We start from the raw sequence: 20,888 nt of genomic DNA, 5'->3' as shown, positions 1-20,888 counted from the left end.
GCAGTTTGCTTCATGTTTCATGTCATCTCCCCCTCCTGGCAGATAACAGATCTACGGCAGAAGCTTGCTGACTCCCAGAAAGCCCTGGGGGAGCTGGAGGCAGAACGAGAGCAGAAGCAGAGGGATTTTGACCGTAAGCTCCTGCTGGCTAAATCCAAGATTGAAGAGGAGGAGGTGAGTCTGATGAGAGGTCCGATACTCCCTGGAAATGCATCAGCACCCACCATGGCCAATAGTCAGGGATGATGGGAGTTGTAGTCCCACTCACAAGTTCTGCATCCCTGTTATAAAAGATGAGACCAAAGATATTGAACATGGGATACTGAGCCCGTCGAGTGTGAAGATAGATGGGCTGGATAGTATATTTGACCAGACAGGATAGGACATGGGTTAGAGGGATGGATAGGCAGTTTGAATTATGATGGCAAAGCCGAAGCCACTTGCATTTGTTGAGATTTCAGCGGGCTGCCCAGTTATAGACAATTAGTCAGTGGCAGGTGTGGGGAACTTTTGGCCCTCCAAATGTTGCTGAACTACAACTCCCATAATCCCTTGGCCATTGGCCATGCTTTCTGGGGCTGATGGGAGTTGTAGTTCAGCAACACCTGGTCTGCGACAGTATGTTCTCAAGAAGGTAAAGGAATCTGCAAGGCAGGAGCCTGAAGTTTATTTATTTTTAAAATCTTCTCCCAATTCTCATTCATTTCATTTCCAGTTCTTCTGCTTCTGGTTTTGAGGCAGGTGGTATAATGAGGATCACTGGTTCCAAAGTATAAGACTTTTACGAATTTGTCTTTCTCAGGCAGAAAAGGAGAGACTTGCCGGTGAGGTGAAAGACCTAAAACAGAGGGTGAAATTCCTTCAGGATCAGTTGGCTCCAGTCACCAGACAAAGGGAATACCAGGAGAAGGAGATTTTACGGCTTAATAAGGTGGGTAATATACTTCTACTTCTCTGTAGCCATGCCAGTTTTTCCTACCCCTGGACAGTAAAATAGCCCTAAATCTCTTACAATATCTGCAAACATATTGTTTATTGATGCTAAGCTGCTGTGGAGAAAAGACCATTTTAACTGTCCTCTCTGTTCCTGACTCCCGTCAGGCCTTAGAAGAGGCCCTGAACGTTCAAGCCTCTGCTCCTTCCCCATCGGCCTTCAACAGCCCCATTGAGCCTGGAGCATCTATCCGGCATCAGGAGGTGGTGACCCAGAATGAGCTCCTAAAGCAACAGGTATGGCAGGCTTCCATGAAACTAGGACTCCACTTGGCTTGACACCATTTGTGAGCACAAAAGTTATTTCCAGAAAACACAGTGTTCCTTCTGCCTTCTAAGCTTGTGCCTCCCAGGCTGGGGCAACCCAGTCAGATGGGCAGGGTACAAATGTTGCTGCTGTTGTGGTTGTCAATGTCTTTGAAGTTGGGCTCAAAACACGGTTGTGCCCATTGCCTTTTCCTGACAGTGTTGGGACACTTGCCGCTTGTCATACATTGGGATTGTATCTCTGTGAACCAAGGTCTTCACTGCCTCTTGTTCCCTGCCAGGTGAAGATCTTTGAGGAGGACTTTCAGCGGGAGCGGAGTGACAGAGAAAGGATGAATGAGGAGAAGGAGGAGCTGAAGCAGCAGCTGGATAAGCTTCAGAAGCAGTTGATGCTCACCAACAACCAGGTAGGAACCCAGGAAGCACATTCTGGTTTCAAAAATGAAGCTGTGCAATGAAGGGGATGACAATTAGGCCACTCTGAAATCCCAGCAGCCTGCTGACTGATCCAGCTGCCCTGTGCTTCCCAAATTCCAAAAGACTGCTACATATCCTTTCTATCCACCATTAGTTTCGTCTCCCCATGTTCCCTCCTGCCACATCAGTGTCCTTTTTAGGCACTTCCAGGTCTCTCTCCCCCCTGTCTTTATCAGCCTGCTTCCCATTGCCTTCTAAGCCTAGCCATGATCTTCATATCCTGCATTGCTGCACTAATACTGGCCGCCTTCTCCCAGTGGGTAGCCAGGAGAACAAAGAGGCAAAATCTCACTTGCAAAGCAAAGGCATCTTCTGGAAGTTCTTCAGAATCTGGATGCAGTTCACAAGCCACAGTTTAGTCACTTCACTCCTATAGCAGGGCTGAGGAAACTGTGGCCCTCCAGGTGTTGCTGAGCCACAGCTCCCATCATCCCTACCCAGTGGTCATGCTGGCAGGAGCTGATGGGAGTCCAGTGGTGTTATGGAGAGCCACAGGTTCCCCATCCCTGCTCCACAGGTTGCTCACATCTGCTGGCTGTTTTTTCCTTAAGGGAAAAGAGATGGTAATTGTATCATTTGTTTTAGAAGGAGAGGGAGAAGAGGCATGCCAGTAAGCAAAGACAAGGTGTGTTCAAGTAAGACTGGGTAGTTGCTCCCTCAACCAGGAGTGGTTCTTGCTGTCTAGCATGTCCATCAAAATTTAGTATTGCCTCCTACTTCCCTCTCTCCCTCATGTGACCTCACTGGCCCTTTGTAAGAATATCCTGGCACAACCTCTCCTTATATCCACGCAGAGGGCTAGAGCCAAAGAACTGCATAATGTGCCGCCTTTTGGTGCTCCACGATGGCACCCGGATTCGGAGAGAGCTCAGCTGCTCTAGCAGATTTGAGCAGAATATTTGCATATGGTCTCCTTTAATTTGCCTGGCCTCCTTCCCAGCATGCAGTTGACAGGGAAGCCTTTAGCTCCTCACTTACCTGTGGCCTTCTCTCTCCCTGCCAGCTGCAGATTTTTAAAGAGGACTGTCGTAAAGAGAAGGAAGAGAAGGACAAGTTCAAGAAGCTGCTCAAGCAGCACAAACAGGTACAGAATGCCGTGCTAGGAAAAGCACCGTGACAAAAGATAGGACTGCTCAGGCAATACTGCGTTTAGGTCACAGCCAGTTGAGCTGAGGGCTAGGTGGACTGTTCAGAGACCCAACTTTGATATGTGGCTCAGGCTCCAATCGCTTGAATAATTTTTGGGTAGCTTCCTTAGGGCCAGATCGTACGAGGGATGGATGAGTGAATCGGGTCACTTTTGCATGTGTTCACCCACAAGTCCATTCTGTCCCATGTTAATCTGAATAACTAGCTTGGGTGACCTAAAAAGAGGATTAGACAAATTCATGGAGAATTAAGCTTTCAGTGGTTACTAGCCACAATGGCTATGCTCTGCCTCCATGGTTGGAAGCAGTAATGTTTATAAATACCAGTTTCTGGGAACTGACAGAGGTGAGACCAATCTTGTGTTGGGATCCTGATTATGGGTTTCCAGCAGGCGTCAGGTTGGCCACTGTGAGAGCAGCATGCTGGACCAGATGGGCAAGTGGCCTCTTCTTAATGATCTCTTTGCTGTGACGCAGCCATAAATTATTTCCATACATTGTGGATGTTTTCCAGTCAATTTGAACCCTAATTGGGCAAAAAGTGTGAAAATTCTACCCCCAAATTACCAATGCCATTGTGGCTGATAATTTTACTAGGGCCCTAGGTTATACACACACACACACACACACACACACACACACACACATACGTATGTACCGGGGCGGGGAGAGGGAGAGAGATCTACCTCTTTAATCCACCCCAGCTGGTAAGGACTGGTTCTGACCCACAGACTATAGGGCATGTCATTAAATTGACAGCATCAGATTTGTCTGTAGATGGCTTTCTGCTTCCCTATCCAGGGTGATCAAAACAGCTTCCACACGTAGGTCCAGAATAGATCTGAGTCATTTTTCTCTTACTTCCCACTGCTTTTATTTAAATGGTAACTCCTTTTTCTCAACCTACTCTTACCTTTTCCTCTTGGCAACAGTGAGATCAAAATACTGTGAAGGGGGCATGGTGTTCCTTCAGTCAGCCCAGGATGAAAAGTACAGGGTAACCAAAACAAAATGCCTCTGGCTCTGCCTCCAGATGCCCAGATATTCCAGTGGCCTTGTGTATGGCATATCTGTGTTTGCATAATTTTCAGCCTCCTGCTTTCTCACTTACAGCATTCTGGTGACAGGCTTCATCCAGAGCCGCAGCCAGGACCGGTGGCCCCAGTCTGCCCCATGTACCAGTTCCAGTGCCCCACTCCAGTCCAGCCCCACATGTATCATGGTTACGAGGAGTGGCAGCAGATCCGTTACCCACCAACGGCGATGCCAAATGAGCGTCCTCCAGTTCAGAACTACCACAGATTCCCTCCTGTGAGTTAACTAAACCAGAAGGCATCAGGGCTGTGAAAAAAGGCAGCTATAAGTATAAAGCCATCCATTGCCTTGTTAAAAAATAAATGAATATCAGAGTGTCAGGATTGTGCCAGATTCTATGCAAAATTCCAGGTGCAAGCGAAATCCCCAGAACGAGCAGCTCTGCTTATGCTAGCACTTTCTCCTGTTTTCCAAAATCTGAAATTGTTCACTTTGCCTACCAGAATCTGTGCTCAAAATTTTGTTGCATGGCCTGATTCTTTAGTTATAGAATTCATATCGAGTTTTTCCTCTCGAAGGAGCCCAGGGCATGTTCACCCCAGAATGAACAGTTCTGCTTAGCCTATTGCCAGTGCCGCCTCCTACTTGCAGAGTGGGGCCATTCAGTTTGGAGAAGCAACGTTTCCATTTTGAAGCACGTATTAGCTGTGCGCCGTGTTTATGCTTGTTTACTTATGTCTTGCTCACTTTAGCCAGAATATACCTGGTATCCAGCATGTGTTATTTCACAAAATCAGAATGCGCAAGCGCCTGACGGTGGGAAACAACTCCCCAAGGAATCGGGTAAGGAAGAGGTTCAAACTTCTTTGGTGAAATTCCCGAGAGCTATTGTGAATGGTGCTTTTCCTCCTCTCCTCAAAGGGTCTTCTTATCTGCTAGGATAACTGTGCAGAAACATTTGGCTGCTCCACATGGTAGATCATTTCCATTGCATGGGGCACCTTCATGCCATCACCAGCACCTGACATTGATAGCTTTCTGGTGACATGCCAATTTGCCACACAAAACTGGGGAGGTTCACTCTATGGGCAGCCGCCCTGTGTGCTGTGAGGGCACTGTTTCAAGCTGCCTTCGCCTGCCTATCATAACACACAAATGGGCCCTGAACATTTAGGAGGAAAGAAGGCAGGATGCGTGAAGGTGCAAATCTTTGTCATGCTTGTAAGGTCACGTGGGTTTCTGATGTATGCGATTCACAGAGATCTAACTGATCTTCAAGTTCATGGAAAACTTGCACCTCAGTGTTTCAAGGAGCCAGAGGTGTGCGTCTTTGGGCCTCCCTAGCTCTCGCTTCACCGGGTGGGTGGGCAGTTTGCAACTGTGCTGATGACCCGCCAAAAACTGGTGGCCCCTGCACTAAACCACAGTTTATTGTGTTGTGCAAATGCGGCTGAAATACTAAATGTCATTGGCCGGATTTTAAATATCCACCAGACATTTGGCTATGGAGTTCTCAGCAGTTGCTGTCGGTGAGGATTGGGATGGTGGATTCAGTTCGGCTCAAATCTCTGTGAGCTGAACATAATAGTATATTGTTGACCTGTCTGCCACTTTTTGTAATATTTGTGTGTTTTTGTCTTTCAGACCCTACAGGCCTTGGGTTACCTAAACACCAAAGGCCTGCCTAACTCTAAGGCCATGGGCAAGAGCATAACAAGTGGAGTTGTGATATATGCACGTGAGTCTGCATGTACAGATAAAAGCCTCCTTGTGCTCCTGGACACTATTCACATTTATCTGTGTATATGGAATACATGTACACTTGGATGCTTGGGCTAACAGCAGCTTTAGAAGGATTTTCTGAAGACGTATGGAAGATACTGCCAAGGAGTGACAGTGGCCCAGTATTATGGGGAAAACCACTGGAAATAACTACCTGGGTCTCCCTTTCACTCACACTCAGCATTTGGATGAATAACTCTTTCTGACCTCAAAGATTCAACTGCCATGGATCCGCTATCAGATTCCAGTGGCAAACACTGGCAGCCGTGTCTCAACAGAACCTATATCTAGCTGATTCCCCGTGATGTGACAGCTTTACATTTACGGCATCTGAATTTGGTGGCAGCAGAACCATTCTATGTGCAAAGTGACTTTTGCAGAGCAGCTGTTGTCGCTAATGCCTGGACAGGTTATGGACACTGAATTTTTGCAAGGGGGTAGGGAGAAGGAGGAATCCAATCCCTGTATAGTGTAAAGGAAGTAAAATATATTTTCCCCATGCTGAATATATTTTTTAAATTTTGCATATCGAGTCCAGTGGTTTAGCCCAAAGAAACATTATGCTTCCACTGAGTTGTGCTGTTCAGCATGGTTAAAACTAGTATTTGTTTGTGTATTGCGCCACATACTCAGTTTATACATATGCCTTAACTTACCCTCCTCTTAGTATGCGGCAGCTCCTGCATTGATTTCGTCTCTTTTCGATCCCGCCGTATGAAATCGAACCCATTTGTCTCAATGTAAATGTGGTCTTCAAATAGGCTAGCAGGTTTTTCTGCACAGCTTCTCTCTCTCAACTCTTGAAGACAGCTTGCTGGACTAGATGGACTTCCAGTCTGATCCAGCAAGGCAGTTTTTAAATGATTCCTGATGGACTGGATGTGTTAACAAGAATAGCTCATCTTTGGCTGCATCCACTTTCCTTGGCATAAGTCCCCTTGAGGCCAGTGAGATTCACTCCAGAATAAGGTTGTGCTGTAAATATGGTAGTTTTGTAAAAATGAAGAAGAATTGCACTCTGATGCAGGGCAATAGTGACCAGCAAAGGCTTTTGAGGAATATGTGTTGCATAAAATCAAAGTTAAAAACTCTGCTATAAGTGGTACTGCTGATGTTACCACTGTTTTACATGAGTCGGAAGGAATCACAGCTGTGTGACCACCGGTTGCATGAGTTGTGGTCAGCTGTGTTGCTCTTAAAAGAGCATTGATGGTGTAATGAAACAGCTTGGATGCAATTGGGGCTCAGCTTTCTATAGGCATTCTGCACACTGGCTTCCTCCCCAATCTCCTCCTAGGGATGATAATCCCTAAGGAAACAAAGGTGCCCTTTATTTCGACATTTCTGTAAAACCTACACTTGTTTCAACCACAGATTGCTTTAAAAAAACTGTTTTGAAATGCTGATCCAGCTAACCTAATTGTCATAAACATTTCTTTCAAAGTGTGCTATGCAAGAGGTGGTACAAATGGCTGGTTACTTGCTGCTGTAATAACTGGAATACTCCAATGTAGGAGTGTACCAGGGGTTGGCCAGGTTGGCTCTCACCTAGGGTGCAGGCCCAGGGTGGCACCAAAACCGTGCCCCTCCATTCTGGCTCTCTGCCCATTGGCGCGTTCCCTGGGCCACTCCTCCACTGCTTTGGGTGGCTGGACGAGGTGCACAGACTACTCTGGGCACCTCAGCAGGTCCCCGGTGTGAGCTTGGAGGGAAGAAAGACACAAGTTGCAAGAGGAGCAAAAAGGAAGGAAGGAAGCAGTGAGTGTAGGGTAGAAGAAAGGCAGGTAGGAAAACAGAAGGATCAATGGAGGAGGTGGTAGTAGGGAACTGAGCAAAGCAGACTCGATCCTGATGGCCGCAAAGGAAGTCAGTAGTGGAGCGTGGAAGGCAAACTCTTTGAGTTTCTGGTCCATGGTATCTCCTGGCTCCAGAGGTGCCAATAGAGCTCCTTGCCAAGGGTGCTAGGGAACCTAGGTATGCCTCTGCTCAAATGGTTAATGCCTGGGCTCATTTGAAACTAGATGGTCAGCCATCAAACTCTGCAAGGAAAACTCTTTCCTTGGGAAGTAACCATAAAGGGTAGTCCTTTTTTCTCACAGAGGGAAATAATGACAATTTACAAAATGTTACATTGCAAGATAAATGCATACCACCCCAAACATAGATGTTTTGGCAGGGGCACTTGTAACCCCCCTTTTCTTTCCGTCATAGGAAAGAAAGAGGTGAAGGAAAGCCTGATTAGAATTTACTGTCCACATCACTCTAAATAGTAACACCTAGTAGTTTTGCTTGCCTTCCTATTGTATAAATGTTAGAGACATTTTGTTTTGGCAAAATGATATTAATTATATATATATTAATTTTATTCTATTCCTAATAAAGTGTGATTCCCCTCCCTTGTGATCTACAGTCCCCAGAGTGTCATGTTGAAATGAAATGTGTCTGTGCTATGTGGTGCTGTTTATTAGATGCCTTTTGGATTGACACAAATGAAAAAGAGGACGAGTGTCAGGGCGTTGGGTATTTCCCTTCATCATCTGTAAGAAATAATTCCCTGCACAGCATAGATGCCGAGCCAGTAGTCCTCTGAATGTTGGACCCATTACCACCAGCCAATATGGGCAATGGTCAGGGATGATGGGAGTTGTAGTTCAGCCACTGGTTAGCTACCCCTGATCCACAGTGCAAAAAGTGAAAGAGAAGATCCACGTTCTCTCTGGGTGTGTGCTTGTGTATTTAATCATCTCTTTGAATCTATATTTGCATGAAGTGAATTCACCAAGGGGAAACTGCCTGAACTAGGGCAACTGGATACAGAATGGATTCAGGATGTCGGATTCTAATGCTATCACACAGTTTTGCAGTGGGAAAGCTGATTTCGTTTCTTCAACAGGGACAGTTTTGAGTATGATAACGCAGAGCAAAAAAGGATGAGCTCTAACCAGAAACCCCTTCTATTCCATTTTCACCTAAATAGCAAATTCATTAGGTTGCCTTAAGCAAGCCACTCACTCTCTCTCGATATGGGAAGAAAAATACTGACTCAGCTTAGAGTTGTGTAAAGGATCATTGTGCGAATGGCTTTCCTAACCTCTAAATGCGCCCTATAAATTGGGGTGCCTAATCTGTGGCTCTCCAAATGCTGCTGAACCACAGTTCCCATAATCCCTGAGCACTGTCTGTGCTGCCTGGGATGGATGTGAAGGGCCTTGGCTTAGTGAGAATGGTAGTGGCAGTATAGACAAGCTCCCGTTTTGTTAAGACTGTAGCCTAGCTAGAGGATCCAATTTCTCCAAGGAACACACATCTTGTATTGCCACCAGATCTGCACCCTTGCTAAAAGGAAAGTCTCTCACAAGTTGCATTGAGTGCTTGCTGTTTTTATTTTTATTATTATTATTAGGCAGGCTTTTTTTCATACACAGGGTGGGTGTGGAAGCAAAAGAGGCTAGGATCATGGGGCTGATCAGGAGGACTGCATCTCTGCAAAGGTGAGTTGTGGGGCAGCACGAATGCACTAGAAGAGCTGCTCCACTGTCCCTTCACAGCCTTGGGCTAAGTCCACCCTTTGGGAGCTTTCAGACCCAGCCGTCATACTGATGCGTCATCTTGTCCCCAGATCCCTCTCTCCTGTCATCCACACTCGGAGGAAGCAGTCCCATTTTTAAGAAGCTTCAGTCAACATAACCTGGGAGGGTCTGTTCGGTTTGCTGTGGAAGGGAGGTGGGCTGTGCCTTATCCAGAGCTGTCCAAAATGTTGATCCCATCTGTTAGCAAAAGATCTGCCCATCCCTAACAGGAGCAGTGAGAGTTAGGTTCTTATAGCAAAGGGTTGCAAATAAAGATCTCTTGAGACGTGATAGTGATGTGAACCAGAGGCAACCAATATGGTGTTTTCTAGACCTTGTTGGGATGTGACTCCTATCATTCTTGACCATTAGCCATGCCTGATGGGACTGATGGAAGTTTTAGTCCCAACAAGAGCTGGAGAGCACCATGTTGGCTGCCCTGATGGAAGCACTAGTCTGTGAAAGCTTATGCCACCATAAATTGGCATAATTGAGTTATATAGATAGAAGTGAGTGTGGTTTGACTTATAAAGCCTGATGGCTAAAGACTGCTGAATATATGGTATATTTGCATATAAATATGTTAACAAAGAGTGGGGAAAGAGGTCCCTCCCACACTTTTAATGGTGCAGTATCAAAACCAAATGACTACTTTGTGTGTTGTAATATACAGTGATACCTTGGTTCTCAAACGCCGAAAACCTGAAAGTAAGTGTTCTGGTGTTAGAACAATTTTTGGAAGCCGAACATCTGATGCGGTTGTTGGCTATTGTTTCTGGGGGAACCTGTACCAATCAGAAGCAGAGCCTTGATTTTCAAACATTTTGGAAGTCAAACAGACTTAAGGAAAGGATTACCGTAAGTTTGGCGCTTTTGTTTTTGCTATTTATTTTGCGTTTTTGTTTTTGAGCCCTTTTTGGTTAATTTGGTTTGTGACTGTGTGGAACCCAGTTCAGCTATTGATTGGTTGATTGATTGATTGTGTGACTACAGAAATGGACAAAAGTCCCCCATCCAAACAATGACTAGCGTCAATGCAGGTAATTTTTTTTTAAAAAAATCATCTACAATATGCCTTACTTATTTTATAGTACAGTAATTGATTATTGCTTTCATTTTATGGATCAATGGTCTCATTAGATAGTAAAATTCACATTAAATTGCTGTTGTAGGGGTTGTTTTTGAAGGTCTGGAATGGATTGATCCATTTTGCATTACCTTCTATGGGAAAGTGCGCCTTTGGAACGCTTTCGTTTTGGAACCAACTTCCGGGACGGATTAAGTTTAAGAACCAAGGTACCACTGTACTCAGCTTTGATCACAGAATTGTAGAATTGTAAGGGACCCCAAGGGTCGTCCTAGTCAGCCTCCCTGCAATGCCACCAATGTGCTGTGGTGGGCTCAAAGTTGGAGTGGTGGCAGGGAGAGAGCCCACTTACAACATGGTGGGAGCAAAGCCCATAGGGGGACTGGAAAGCTGAGGCCCACTTTCTCTTCCAGAGTATGTTTGGAAAAACAGGTCAGTTGAAGAAGGGTTGCAGTCTGATTTTGAATAAACTAGTACATATTTAACAGTATATCTTAACCTTTCACTTTTGGTCAAAGGAAGTTCGGTTTCTTTTTCTTTCTGTGATTTGAGGATAAAATGTCTGGTTCTGGATAAAGCAACAGGTCCCCCCCACCGCACCCCTCCCATCTTGTTTCTCCACATCTACATGACCTCTAGCCTTTTGACAGGTTGTGCTGCTCTCTCACGTATTTCAGGATGTCGTTCTTCACGGTGCCAATATTGGTCTTGTGTGCCCACCTCATCACAGGCTTCCCGTCCGGACCAACCAAAAACTTCTCGAAGTTCCACTTGATATCGTGGACCTTCATCGGTTCCCAAAAAAGTCTCTTGGGGTCACCAAAGCTTTCTAAAGGAGGCGGGCAGGAGTTCTGCCAGAGAGGGAAAGAAAAGGATTGTTTACTTCTCTGTTGTTAGAAATGGAGGCCATTTGAGAGAGCGTGCTTTAAGAAGTTTAAAAACAGGCTTTTCATCATTGCTCTAGTGGTGTAGGGGAGATGTAGGCAACTGTGAACAGGAAGAGAGGAGCCTGAAATGTACTTCCTGGCAGCGACATTTGAGCCTAATAAAGGGCCAAACTACCCTATCCGCATGTGGATAATGATGCTGCAACCTGTTTTGTTCTTAAATGAATACCAGTCAGGAGGGAAGAAGGTGCTTAACCCCTCCTCACCAGCTGCTTTTCTGCTTGAAATTTCTTCCCCACCTCCAGCTGCTATTTTCTCTCTGCCATGTTCCACATAGGGGCTTGCCTGTCTAAAAACTTATAATTTTCTTGGCAGCCTCATCTAAGCATTTGCCTATAGAGAACTTATTGGCTTGGATCCCCAGTTACACTTCCATTAATGGGAGAGCCATGATCTCTTCATGGGAGGGACCTGTGTCCATTGGATACCCACACTGGCAGAAGAGGGAGAGAAAGAGAGGCACTTCTCACTGATTTCCCCTTATGGACCCCTGCTCCATCTCTTAAGCTCTTCCATAGGAGACCCCAGTCCTGATTATAAGAACCCTGCTGGATCAGGCCAAAGGCAATTCAGCATCCTTGTTCTCACAGTGGTCAACCATTGGAGCAGATTTAGTAGGGGCACAAGGGGAAAGGAATAAATTGGTTAGAAATTGCCCCCCCCTTCTGTCAGTGGGAGCATCATCGGAGCGGAGTTCTGTTTGCGGAATCCTTGGCTCCAAGCTGTTTCCCTTAACATCTTCATGAGCCAGGATGAGAGGTGGTAGAGGTTCAATGGAGCCGATACAAACCTTCAAGAAGGTGTAGATTCTCTGTTCTTTATCCCCATTCACATCTCCTTTCTGAAAGAGCTGGAAATTTGGGACAAAACCTCCTCCAGGCCTGACGTATCTGAAATAGAAGGAGCAGGTTTAACCAGCTCTTTCACAGAGAAGTGGCAACAAGGAAAAGTCTCTGCTCTGTTCAGAGGACAGCCTCCTGGCCCCTGCTCAGAATCTATTAGACACAGTCCCTGCTGCCCAGCCGTAAATATCCTTCCCATTCCCTCCTCCCACGCAATCACTATTTCCAGGGAAGTGTAGGTAAGTTCCCTAGAGATTAAAGAGTCTGTTGCCTGCCCCCACCTTCTTGCCAGAAGGAGAAGAGAAGAGCAAATTATCAATACATGCATGTGAGTCTGCTGCTCTGGGGTACATGGTAGAGCCACAGGAGAAGGAGGTAGTGAGCAACTGTAAGCATTAAAGACAAGAGGCTTTCTAAATTAGCCTGTTGTGCAAGGAAGAGTTACCTGGCATAACCATCAAGTCATGCAGTAGGTGTACTCACCTCAGTCCTGGAAGGATTTCTGCGTTCGTGCCAGGTTCTTGTTTTCCAAATTGGTTGGATGGGAAACCTAGGACAACCAGTCCATGATTTCGCAGTTCATTCTGTAGTGCATTCAGTTCTGCAGAGCAAAATCCCAATTCAGACTCTAATTGAATTGCCACAGTCCCTGCACTCCACTGCAATTTCAACTACAACCTGTACCCCATTTGAGGATCACACTTCTGATGGTGACAGCTTACGCCACAATAAAAATGGTTAGCGTTTAAGGTGCCGGAAGAAGACTGTCTTGTCAATTTGGGTGCAACAGTCTTAACACAATCGGCTGTCCCTCTAGAAGTCACCTGGAGGACTTAGCTCAATAAAAGACTTGTCTCAAAGCATACTTGTGTGGCGGAGCCATCCTGAAATCAACAAGAGCCAGCATGGCATCTCTGAACATTGCGATGTGGAGATGAACCTCCAAGAATGGTCCATTTGGTCCACCATGCTGTTCTCACGGTCACCAACCAGATGCCTGTAGAACTGGGCAAGCAGGGCCAATACACAATAGCACACTTCCCTCCTGATGCTTCTGGCAGCTAGTATTCAGAAGGCAGTGTTGCTGCTGACCATCAAGACAGAACACAGCCATCATGACTAGTAGCTACTTATAGCCTTCTCCTCCATGAATTTGCCCAGTCCTCTTTTAAAGCATCTAGGTTGGTGGCAATCACTGCATAACGATGCGCTGCCTGAAGGAGTAATTTATCTGTCCTGAATCTCCCAAGGGAAAGGCAAATCTGCCTAAGTGTAGATATGCCTGGATTGAGCCTCAGAACCTGTGCTAAGGCCAGATCCCATCTGCTGCACGTGACACATTAATAAAGAGGAAAGTATCACAGAACAGAGATTATTTCCATCCCTCCCAAATAATCTTAGCTAGTCTTCATGCTTCTGGGCTCAAGAGACAGGTTTTCTCAGCGTCTGACATTGCTGGAAGTCTAGTGCCTCCCATGGAAGGTATCCACCACTAGGGCATGTGCTGCTAGGTAGGCTTCTCTTCCTAGCTGAGAATCTTACCAAGGTACTGCATTGTGAGTCCTCAGTAGGTGGCCACATTGACAAAGAGGACCATCCTCCCCGAGTACTGCTGGAATGGGATGTACTCGTCACCGTTTATGGTGAGAGCCCCATAGTCGTAGATTGTTCCTGCATTTGTGTTGTAGCAGTTCACCTGGAGGGAAACAAGAGAGAGACTTCCTGAAGAAGGATAAGGAGGTGAAAGAAGATACTCTGGAATGCAGATCTGCACCAGGGCTTTTCTAAGAGCTGCCTTGACAGCTCATATACATTTCCACAAGTGCACCCGGATGCCCATACGGTACCATAGAAGGAGATTGGACCACAAAAGGGACGGGGAACCTCAGGCCAAATGTTCCATACTGGTCTTTTTACCTGGCCTTTGGGACTCTACAGACCTTGCTTCACCTTACCCTGGAGTGTTTCTGCCTGGCTAAACTGTGCCCTAGAATCCTGAAAACAACTCCCAATTGCCTGGCTAGAGGGGGATGTGTGAGCATGTGCAGAACGCAGCCTACTGTGCAAAGATTGTATTCGTTGCTCCTCCCACTTTTGGCTCTTGCCCTGCTCTCCTCTGGCATGTGGCCTCTGGCAAATTGCCCAGAAGAGAATGCAGCCTGAAGTGGCCAGAGATTCCCTACCTCTAGAGTAGTATGAGAACCAGTCATCCCACACAGTCTAAATGGGTGGCAGTGAACTCCTCAGTGACTTCCAGCTTAGCTCTACAATACAAAATACTGCAGGGCTGACAACTGCAGCTCTGTCTGCAAGGACTCGGAAACATCAGGGCTGGCCCAGATATCCCCTGTGCATAGAGGAGTCTGCCTGCACCTGCCCCTTCCCAAGCTCAGCAAATGCACGGTCGGCAAGATGCGTGGCTCGGGTGCAAATGGCCAATGTGTGACCCAGTGTGCTGGGTGCTGGGAGAAGCTAAAGATTAGTGGTAGAACACCTGTTTTGCAGGTCCTGGGCTCACTTCCTGGCATCTCTGAGTAGGGCTGGGTAAAATCCTGGCCTGAAACACTCGAGAGCTGTGCTGCCAGTCATAGGTGCCAACTCCCTGGGGCCCTGGGTGCCCGAGCACCCACAAAATTCTCCATGAAGGGGCCGGGCACCCACAAATTTCAGTGCCAGGGCCATGCACGCTGCATGACAGCCACGGCTCTGGGCACTCAAGTTGGCACTCCTGCCGCCAGTCAATACTGGTCTGGACTGATATAAAGCAACATCCTATGGCAGAGCAGTTTATAATTGGTGACTGAAGAAATGCCCCCACCACTTAGCTCTTGATGGTCACCTAGAAACACATGGTTACTAAGCTCTGAACTTCTGGTTCACTGCAGGAGAGAGGAAATCTATTTGCGTCAGAAGCCACAGATCAAGCACTGCTAAAGCCATTTTGAAGCCTGTTTGCTTTTCCAGTTTTCAGGGACAGGTGCTGGATGACAGAGATGGGCCCCCTTTACTGCAAGCCCACCCAGATTTGTTCCTGTTCGAAGTTTTGTTCCAAGTCAAATCCTGGATTACAGCCGTGGGATAGAGAAGGGGATTAGCACTTGTGTACGTCTTTTGGCTCTAAACAAACCAAAGGCACGTCGCACAAAAAATACTAACCGAAGACACAGGACAAGAGGAGTCAGTTTCTGAGACCAGTTATTAAGTAGCGGTAGAAGGTACAAGGGTAAAAATAGCATTGGCCAGCGAACCCACAAAAGATGGACAAACATTTCAACCATTGTAAACAGCTGAAATACAGACCACGGGAATAAAAAGCTTGGAGAAGCACTGCCGTTTCCTTGGTTTTTAAAGATAGCCTTGGGAGGGCAGGGGTATATGTAAGCATTTGGCAAGCTGTTTCTCCATCAAATGCTGTGGATTGCAACTCCCATCGGTCAGCACAGTAGATTGCTGTAACGGGGACAGGACAGGAACAGTCTTCCTAGGCTAGATGTATTTGTGACTGGGAGCAACAGGTTTGGAAGCCCTTCTCTTTCCTTCCCATAATAAAAGTGATGACGTCTTTGTACCTCTGCAGCACCATCCAATGTGTTTGCTCTCCCAGAAGCCCCACTGAATCCAATGCAGCTTGTCTCCTAGCAAGTATGCTTGGCGTGTGCCCCAATGGGCATCTTGTACAGCAGGCATGAGGAAACTTTGGCTCTGCAGTTGCTAATGGACTGCAACTTCCATTTGCCTTGATACTGGCCGGGGTTGATGGGAGATGTAGTCCAGCAACATCTGGAGGGCCAAAGTCTCCCCACCCTGCCTCACAGCTGCTGTTCTGGAGAGAATGGAAACATACAATTGTGGAGTTGGAAGGGATCCCGAGGGTCATCTAGTTCAACTCCCTGCAATGCTGGGATATTTTGCTTGCGGGGCTTGAACCTACAACCCTGAGATTAAGAGTCTCGTGCTCTACCAGCTGAGCTGGGAATGGTGATTTAATATTTTCACACCACTTGTTTTTGCACTTAGGTCATGCTTCCCCTCCATCTTTCTGTGACCCACACAAGTTGGTCTTGTGCATCTGTGCAGATATGAGCAGGAACGGCTCTAAATGGACCAGCAACAAAGTGGTTATTGTGCTTCCCTTTTTTAGGCAGATTACATGTGGCTTTCTTATTCATAAGAAGATGTCGCTGAGGTTCCTCTCACATCTCTGCCACACTATCTGCCTGTGCCAATAGCCCTGGGAGTAAACAAGTCACATGGGACCTATCCTATCTTGCCTAACCTTGTCCTTTGGACTGATGACATTGGTGTCATCACGAGTCATACACGAGTCACATCCATCTCCCGTGCTTTAGACAGCAGCTCCCCCTTTCCTTGGTCGAGATTAAAGTTCCATGCTACAGAGGATCTGCCTGATCTGCAGCACTATAGTTCCGGGTTCCTCTCCTGCCCTAGGAGGGATTCAGGAGGTGGGGGTGAGATGCGCACTGGGTCCTTTGCAACCATGGTATCATTTATCATCGCAGCTATCCTGTGAGGTTGATCTTCTGAGTTTCACAATAAGACAAATGGGTATTTATAGCCTTCCTGGCAAGAACAGAAGGATGTGAGTAAGAAGAGTCCTGCTGGATTGGACAAAGGATCATGGCTCAGGGGCAGGACAGAGCCAGAAGGTCTCTGGTTCAATCCCCGGCATCTCCAGGTAGAATAATATTTTTTAAAATAATATTATTTGTACCACCTCATGAGAAGAGAAGAATCCTTGGGAAAGACCCTGATGTTGGGAAAGATTGAGGGCACTAGGAGAAGGGGACAACAGAGGACGAGATGGTTGGACAGTGTTCTCGAAGCTACGAACATGAGTTTGACCAAACTGCGGGAGGCAGTGCAAGACAGGAGTGCCTGGCGTGCTATGGTCCGTGGGGTCACGAAGAGTCGGACACGACTAAACGACTAAACAACAACAACAACCCCACCCATCTGACTGGGTTGGGAATACACACACACATCCCTGGAATTCTGGAGCTCTGCTGCCAGTCAGAGTAGACAATACTGAGCTAGATGGACCAGTAGTCGAACTCAGTATAAGGTTTATGCTCCTCTGGCCCATCTAGTCCAGCATTCTGTTTTTGTGGTGGGCAGCCTGCTGCCTTTGGGAATACAGTACCACAATTGGAACATGAACCTTCATAGCTCTCTCCTGTTCATGCCCCGCAGCAACTGCTATTCAGATGCATTCCACCTCTGATACTGGACATCAGATATACGGTAGCTGTTGTAACTAGTAGTCGCTGATAGGGTCTTATCCTGTAAAGCCCTTGCCCAGCTGCATCCAGGTCAAAATTCACAAGATCATACTGAGATAACCATCCTGGAAAACGTGAAATTTCTGTTCAGAAACTAGCTTAACAAGACAGCCTGCCAGCTCACATGCCTGGGAAGAAGGGGGACAGCATAGGGTCAGGCTGATCTTAAAATGTGCTCCATTCCTTTCACCACTTGATAAGAAGCAGCGAGTATACATGACGAAAAGAAGCACTTCCCTTTGTACTCTGACAATGCACACAACAATATAGGCTCAAATACATACCCTGATCTAGATGCACAGTTTCAAAGGCATTGCGGGAGAAGAGCTGAACATAAACTGGGATCTGCCACTCTGCTCATAATTTTGGGGTATGGAATCTCTGGTCCCTACGCAGGCCAGATCTGGTTGGTTCCCACTGGTTGCAGATTCATAAGGGGTGCTTGATTGTGCAGAGAGTATTATGTTATATAAATCACTAGGCAGCTGTTGCTTGTCCTCACCAAACCCAGCTGTCAGATACTGCATGGTTTAAAACCAGAATACTAGAGCTGTCAGATCCCAGGTTATCTTCCTGTTTGAGCACCCATTGAATGGTACTGCAATATCTTACCTTCTGTTCCTCCTGTCCCAGATTTGGCTGAATTAAGCCGGCTAAGAGCAAGGGCAAAATCCACGTGTCCTTACGTCTGCCCCTCATGGTTGTGGCAGCCACGGGGGCAAGAGGGGGGTAAACACCCTCCCTTTGCCTCCCCAGAGGGCTACTGCTTGCTGCAGGTGTGTCTCTGTCTGCCACTCAAACACGTTAGCACCTTCCAGCAAAAATGCTGTGATAAATAGGGTGAGGCAGAACGCTTCTGGCCAATCATGGAACAGCAAGGACTTGTGGGCTGCTCCTGCAAATATTAACCATGTAGTCTCTGAACTCGAGCATTCCTCACAGATTGGTGTGCTTTAGGGGTGAGTTCACGTAAAATCCATCTTAGAGAGAATGTCAGTGACCAGAATTTGGACTAGAGAGAAGATTCAAGAAGATAACATGTCCCCTGTTATCTGCTGGGAATTATAGCTCTGCGACACACAAACCGCAGCTCCCGGGATAATTTGGGATGCACATAAATAAAGCTCTTAGGCTAAAATTCTATATCCACTTATGTGGAACTGGCCTTGAACTCAGTAGAATTTCCTTATGAGTAGGTATGAACAGGCCAGTTAATATCTCTGTAAGTTCTTTTCTGCATTTAATTTCATTCTGGCTGACCTCCCTGCTCACAATTCATCTGAAGGTTTTGAAGATTTTGTATACTGTTCTCTTCCTAATATTGCTATTTGCAATATGATCGATTCAAAATGGTATGAATGAAGATGAATGAACAGATTTTGTGAATCGCTGTGAGCTCCTTGCAAAGGATACCAAATAGAAAAGCCCGCTGATGGCTATCTGAAATAAACAAGAACTTAAAAGTGTGACATGGCAAAGCAACATTTCTTGGAAGAAGACAGGGTGGTTGTGCCCATTTGCCTAGAAGCAGCCCAAGGTGGGACTGGAACATGATGGGAAAGGCCTTGCAATCTTGGTAAAGCTCAGTTGGTTAGAGTGTGGTGCTGATAACGCCAAGGTTGCAGGTTTGATCCCCGTATGCGACAGCTGTATATTCCTGCATTGCAGAGGGTTGGACTCGATGATCCTCAGGGTCCCTTCCAACTCTGCAATTCTATGACTCTATGAATTGAAAGAAGTCTCTACAGCTGACACGTCATTCTAAAAGACTGAGCAGAGACAATAAGAACTTGGGCTCGGGAGCATGCAGGCAGCCAATGTTACTGGAATAGAATTGGTGTGATACGATCTTTTCACCTCGGTCCTGTCAACAGTTGGGCAGCCAAGTTCCACACTAATTGAAGCTCCCATACAGTTTGAACAATCAGCTTGACATAATAGTCCAGTCTTGAAAATCCAGCACAGATTGCTGCAGCCAAGATATCCCTGTTCAAATAATTGATATGTTCAGCTTAGATAGTAGTTGGGCCACCCAGCAGCATAAGCTAGGTTAAAGGCACGCTGTTCTACTGAGGCAACCTGTGCCTTAAGCTTACCCTCTAGCAGTCCCTATAGGGCTGGGGCAACCCCAGAATAATGTCTAAAGCAGTCACAGCTTCTGTCTTGATCCTGGGGCATAGCTGCCAAGTTATCCCTTTTTTTCAGGGATTTTCCATTATGCTGAATAGGCTTCCTCGCGAGAAAAGGGAAAACTTGGCAGCTATGTCCTGGGGTGCCCCAATTTCTCCCGGGCCAGCAGACAGGGGCTGCGGAAAGCAACTTCTGGGGTACAGCAGCAACAGCATTAGGAGGGAGGCATGAGGGCTCCTTCTCAAAGCCTACCTAGCATTTACTAGGCTTTGGGGGAGAAATGGCAGCCTGCTCTCTCTCTCTCTCTCTCTCTCTCTCTCTCTCTCTCTCTCTCTCTCACACACACACACACACACACACACACAACACTGCACAGGAAAACCGAGCCCTTAACCTGTGGTGGCATATTATCAGTATCAGTGCTTTTTTTCCTGAGGGGACGCAGGGGGACGCATACCCCTAAACATTTTGTGAATCTAAATTTGGCCTCATTGAGGGGCAGTATTTCAATATGAGTAGGAAATATGAGAGTACCCTTAAACATTTTTCTAAAAGAAAAAAAGCACTGATCAGTATGGTGTGTTTCTTTGTTTTTTGTTCCCCCCCCCCTTATATTATTAGCCATAAAAAAACAGACACTGCCTTGGCCTGTGGGTCAATGGAAGAGAGGTTAATTGCAGAGTAAATGGACACAGCAGATGGACTAGATTTCAGCAAAGTGTAATTTGGTGGGGCAACTCGACCAGTAGCTTTTGATAGGAGAATATCATATCAAAAGGTTGTAAGTTTGCTGTGTTGGGGCTTAACCTTTAAGGTCCTGAACACAAGCTTGGCATCCAAATACATAAAGAAGTGCCACTTTCCAGACCCCTTTCCTCGTGACTTAAGGTGTTGTCAAGTGTTGCCAGGGGTTGTGGTGGTGCATTTTTAGTAGAATGGAAGGAGGAACTGGTGATAGTAGTCTGGTGACTGAGAGGGAGATACACAATTCCACATCGGATTCTTTGTTCTTTTGAATAGAGAGGGGGCAATTCTGAGCTTGCCAACTTTGGTAGCAGTGGGGAACTTGTGTGCATCTTAAGTCCTGCATACAATTGTGTAATGTACATACCGCTCAACCGTCCTGACTTAAGTGAGACATCCCGGAATTACAGAAGCCATTCCGAGTTCTGATTAGATCCCAGAATGTCCTGTTTTTGGGTCCAGTGCTCTGGCATGAGTCAGCTGGCTTGTGCCAGAGACCTGGACGAAAAGGAGCCCGTTTTTTTGGTCTCAATCTCTGGTGCAAGTCAGCTTGCTCCTGCGAGAGCT

General features: G+C 46.5%; 2 protein-coding genes and 1 long non-coding RNA gene across 14 annotated transcripts in view; 1 reads left to right on the top strand and 2 right to left on the bottom strand.

Annotated features, from left to right (window-relative positions):
* Positions 1-8,114, top strand: part of TNIP1 (TNFAIP3 interacting protein 1) — a 49,152-nt gene extending 41,038 nt beyond the window's left edge. For all 12 annotated transcript variants that reach the window (XM_035105686.3, XM_088663167.1, XM_088663169.1 and 9 more), the window contains exons 11-18: positions 43-174; positions 803-931; positions 1,102-1,230; positions 1,542-1,667; positions 2,741-2,821; positions 3,999-4,196; positions 4,673-4,763; positions 5,565-8,114. In XM_035105686.3, coding sequence (XP_034961577.3) covers positions 43-174; positions 803-931; positions 1,102-1,230; positions 1,542-1,667; positions 2,741-2,821; positions 3,999-4,196; positions 4,673-4,763; positions 5,565-5,608 — 930 coding nt within the window. In that variant the 3' untranslated portion in view covers positions 5,609-8,114. The remainder of the gene's footprint in view (positions 1-42; positions 175-802; positions 932-1,101; positions 1,231-1,541; positions 1,668-2,740; positions 2,822-3,998; positions 4,197-4,672; positions 4,764-5,564) is intronic.
* On the bottom strand, positions 652-2,854 carry LOC148686884 (uncharacterized). The gene is made up of 2 exons (XR_015948441.1): positions 2,716-2,854; positions 652-1,707 (listed from the first exon to the last, which is right to left on the bottom strand). It is a non-coding gene; the product is annotated as an uncharacterized LOC148686884 (long non-coding RNA).
* A 952-nt stretch (positions 8,115-9,066) lies between the features above and the next one.
* Positions 9,067-18,253, bottom strand: GPX3 (glutathione peroxidase 3). Its single transcript, XM_035105680.3, has 5 exons — positions 18,060-18,253; positions 13,690-13,843; positions 12,631-12,748; positions 12,096-12,195; positions 9,067-11,209 (listed from the first exon to the last, which is right to left on the bottom strand). Exons 1-5 carry the CDS (start codon positions 18,144-18,146, stop codon positions 10,994-10,996), a joined length of 675 nt encoding a protein of 224 aa, XP_034961571.1. The 5' UTR covers positions 18,147-18,253; the 3' UTR covers positions 9,067-10,993.
* Positions 18,254-20,888: the final 2,635 nt, after the last annotated feature.

The sequence above is a fragment of the Zootoca vivipara genome, chromosome 2 (assembly GCF_965207765.1).
Source record: "Zootoca vivipara chromosome 2, rZooViv2.hap1.1, whole genome shotgun sequence".
Lineage (NCBI taxonomy): Eukaryota > Metazoa > Chordata > Lepidosauria > Squamata > Lacertidae > Zootoca > Zootoca vivipara.
This window is presented reverse-complemented; position numbering and strand designations above follow the sequence as displayed.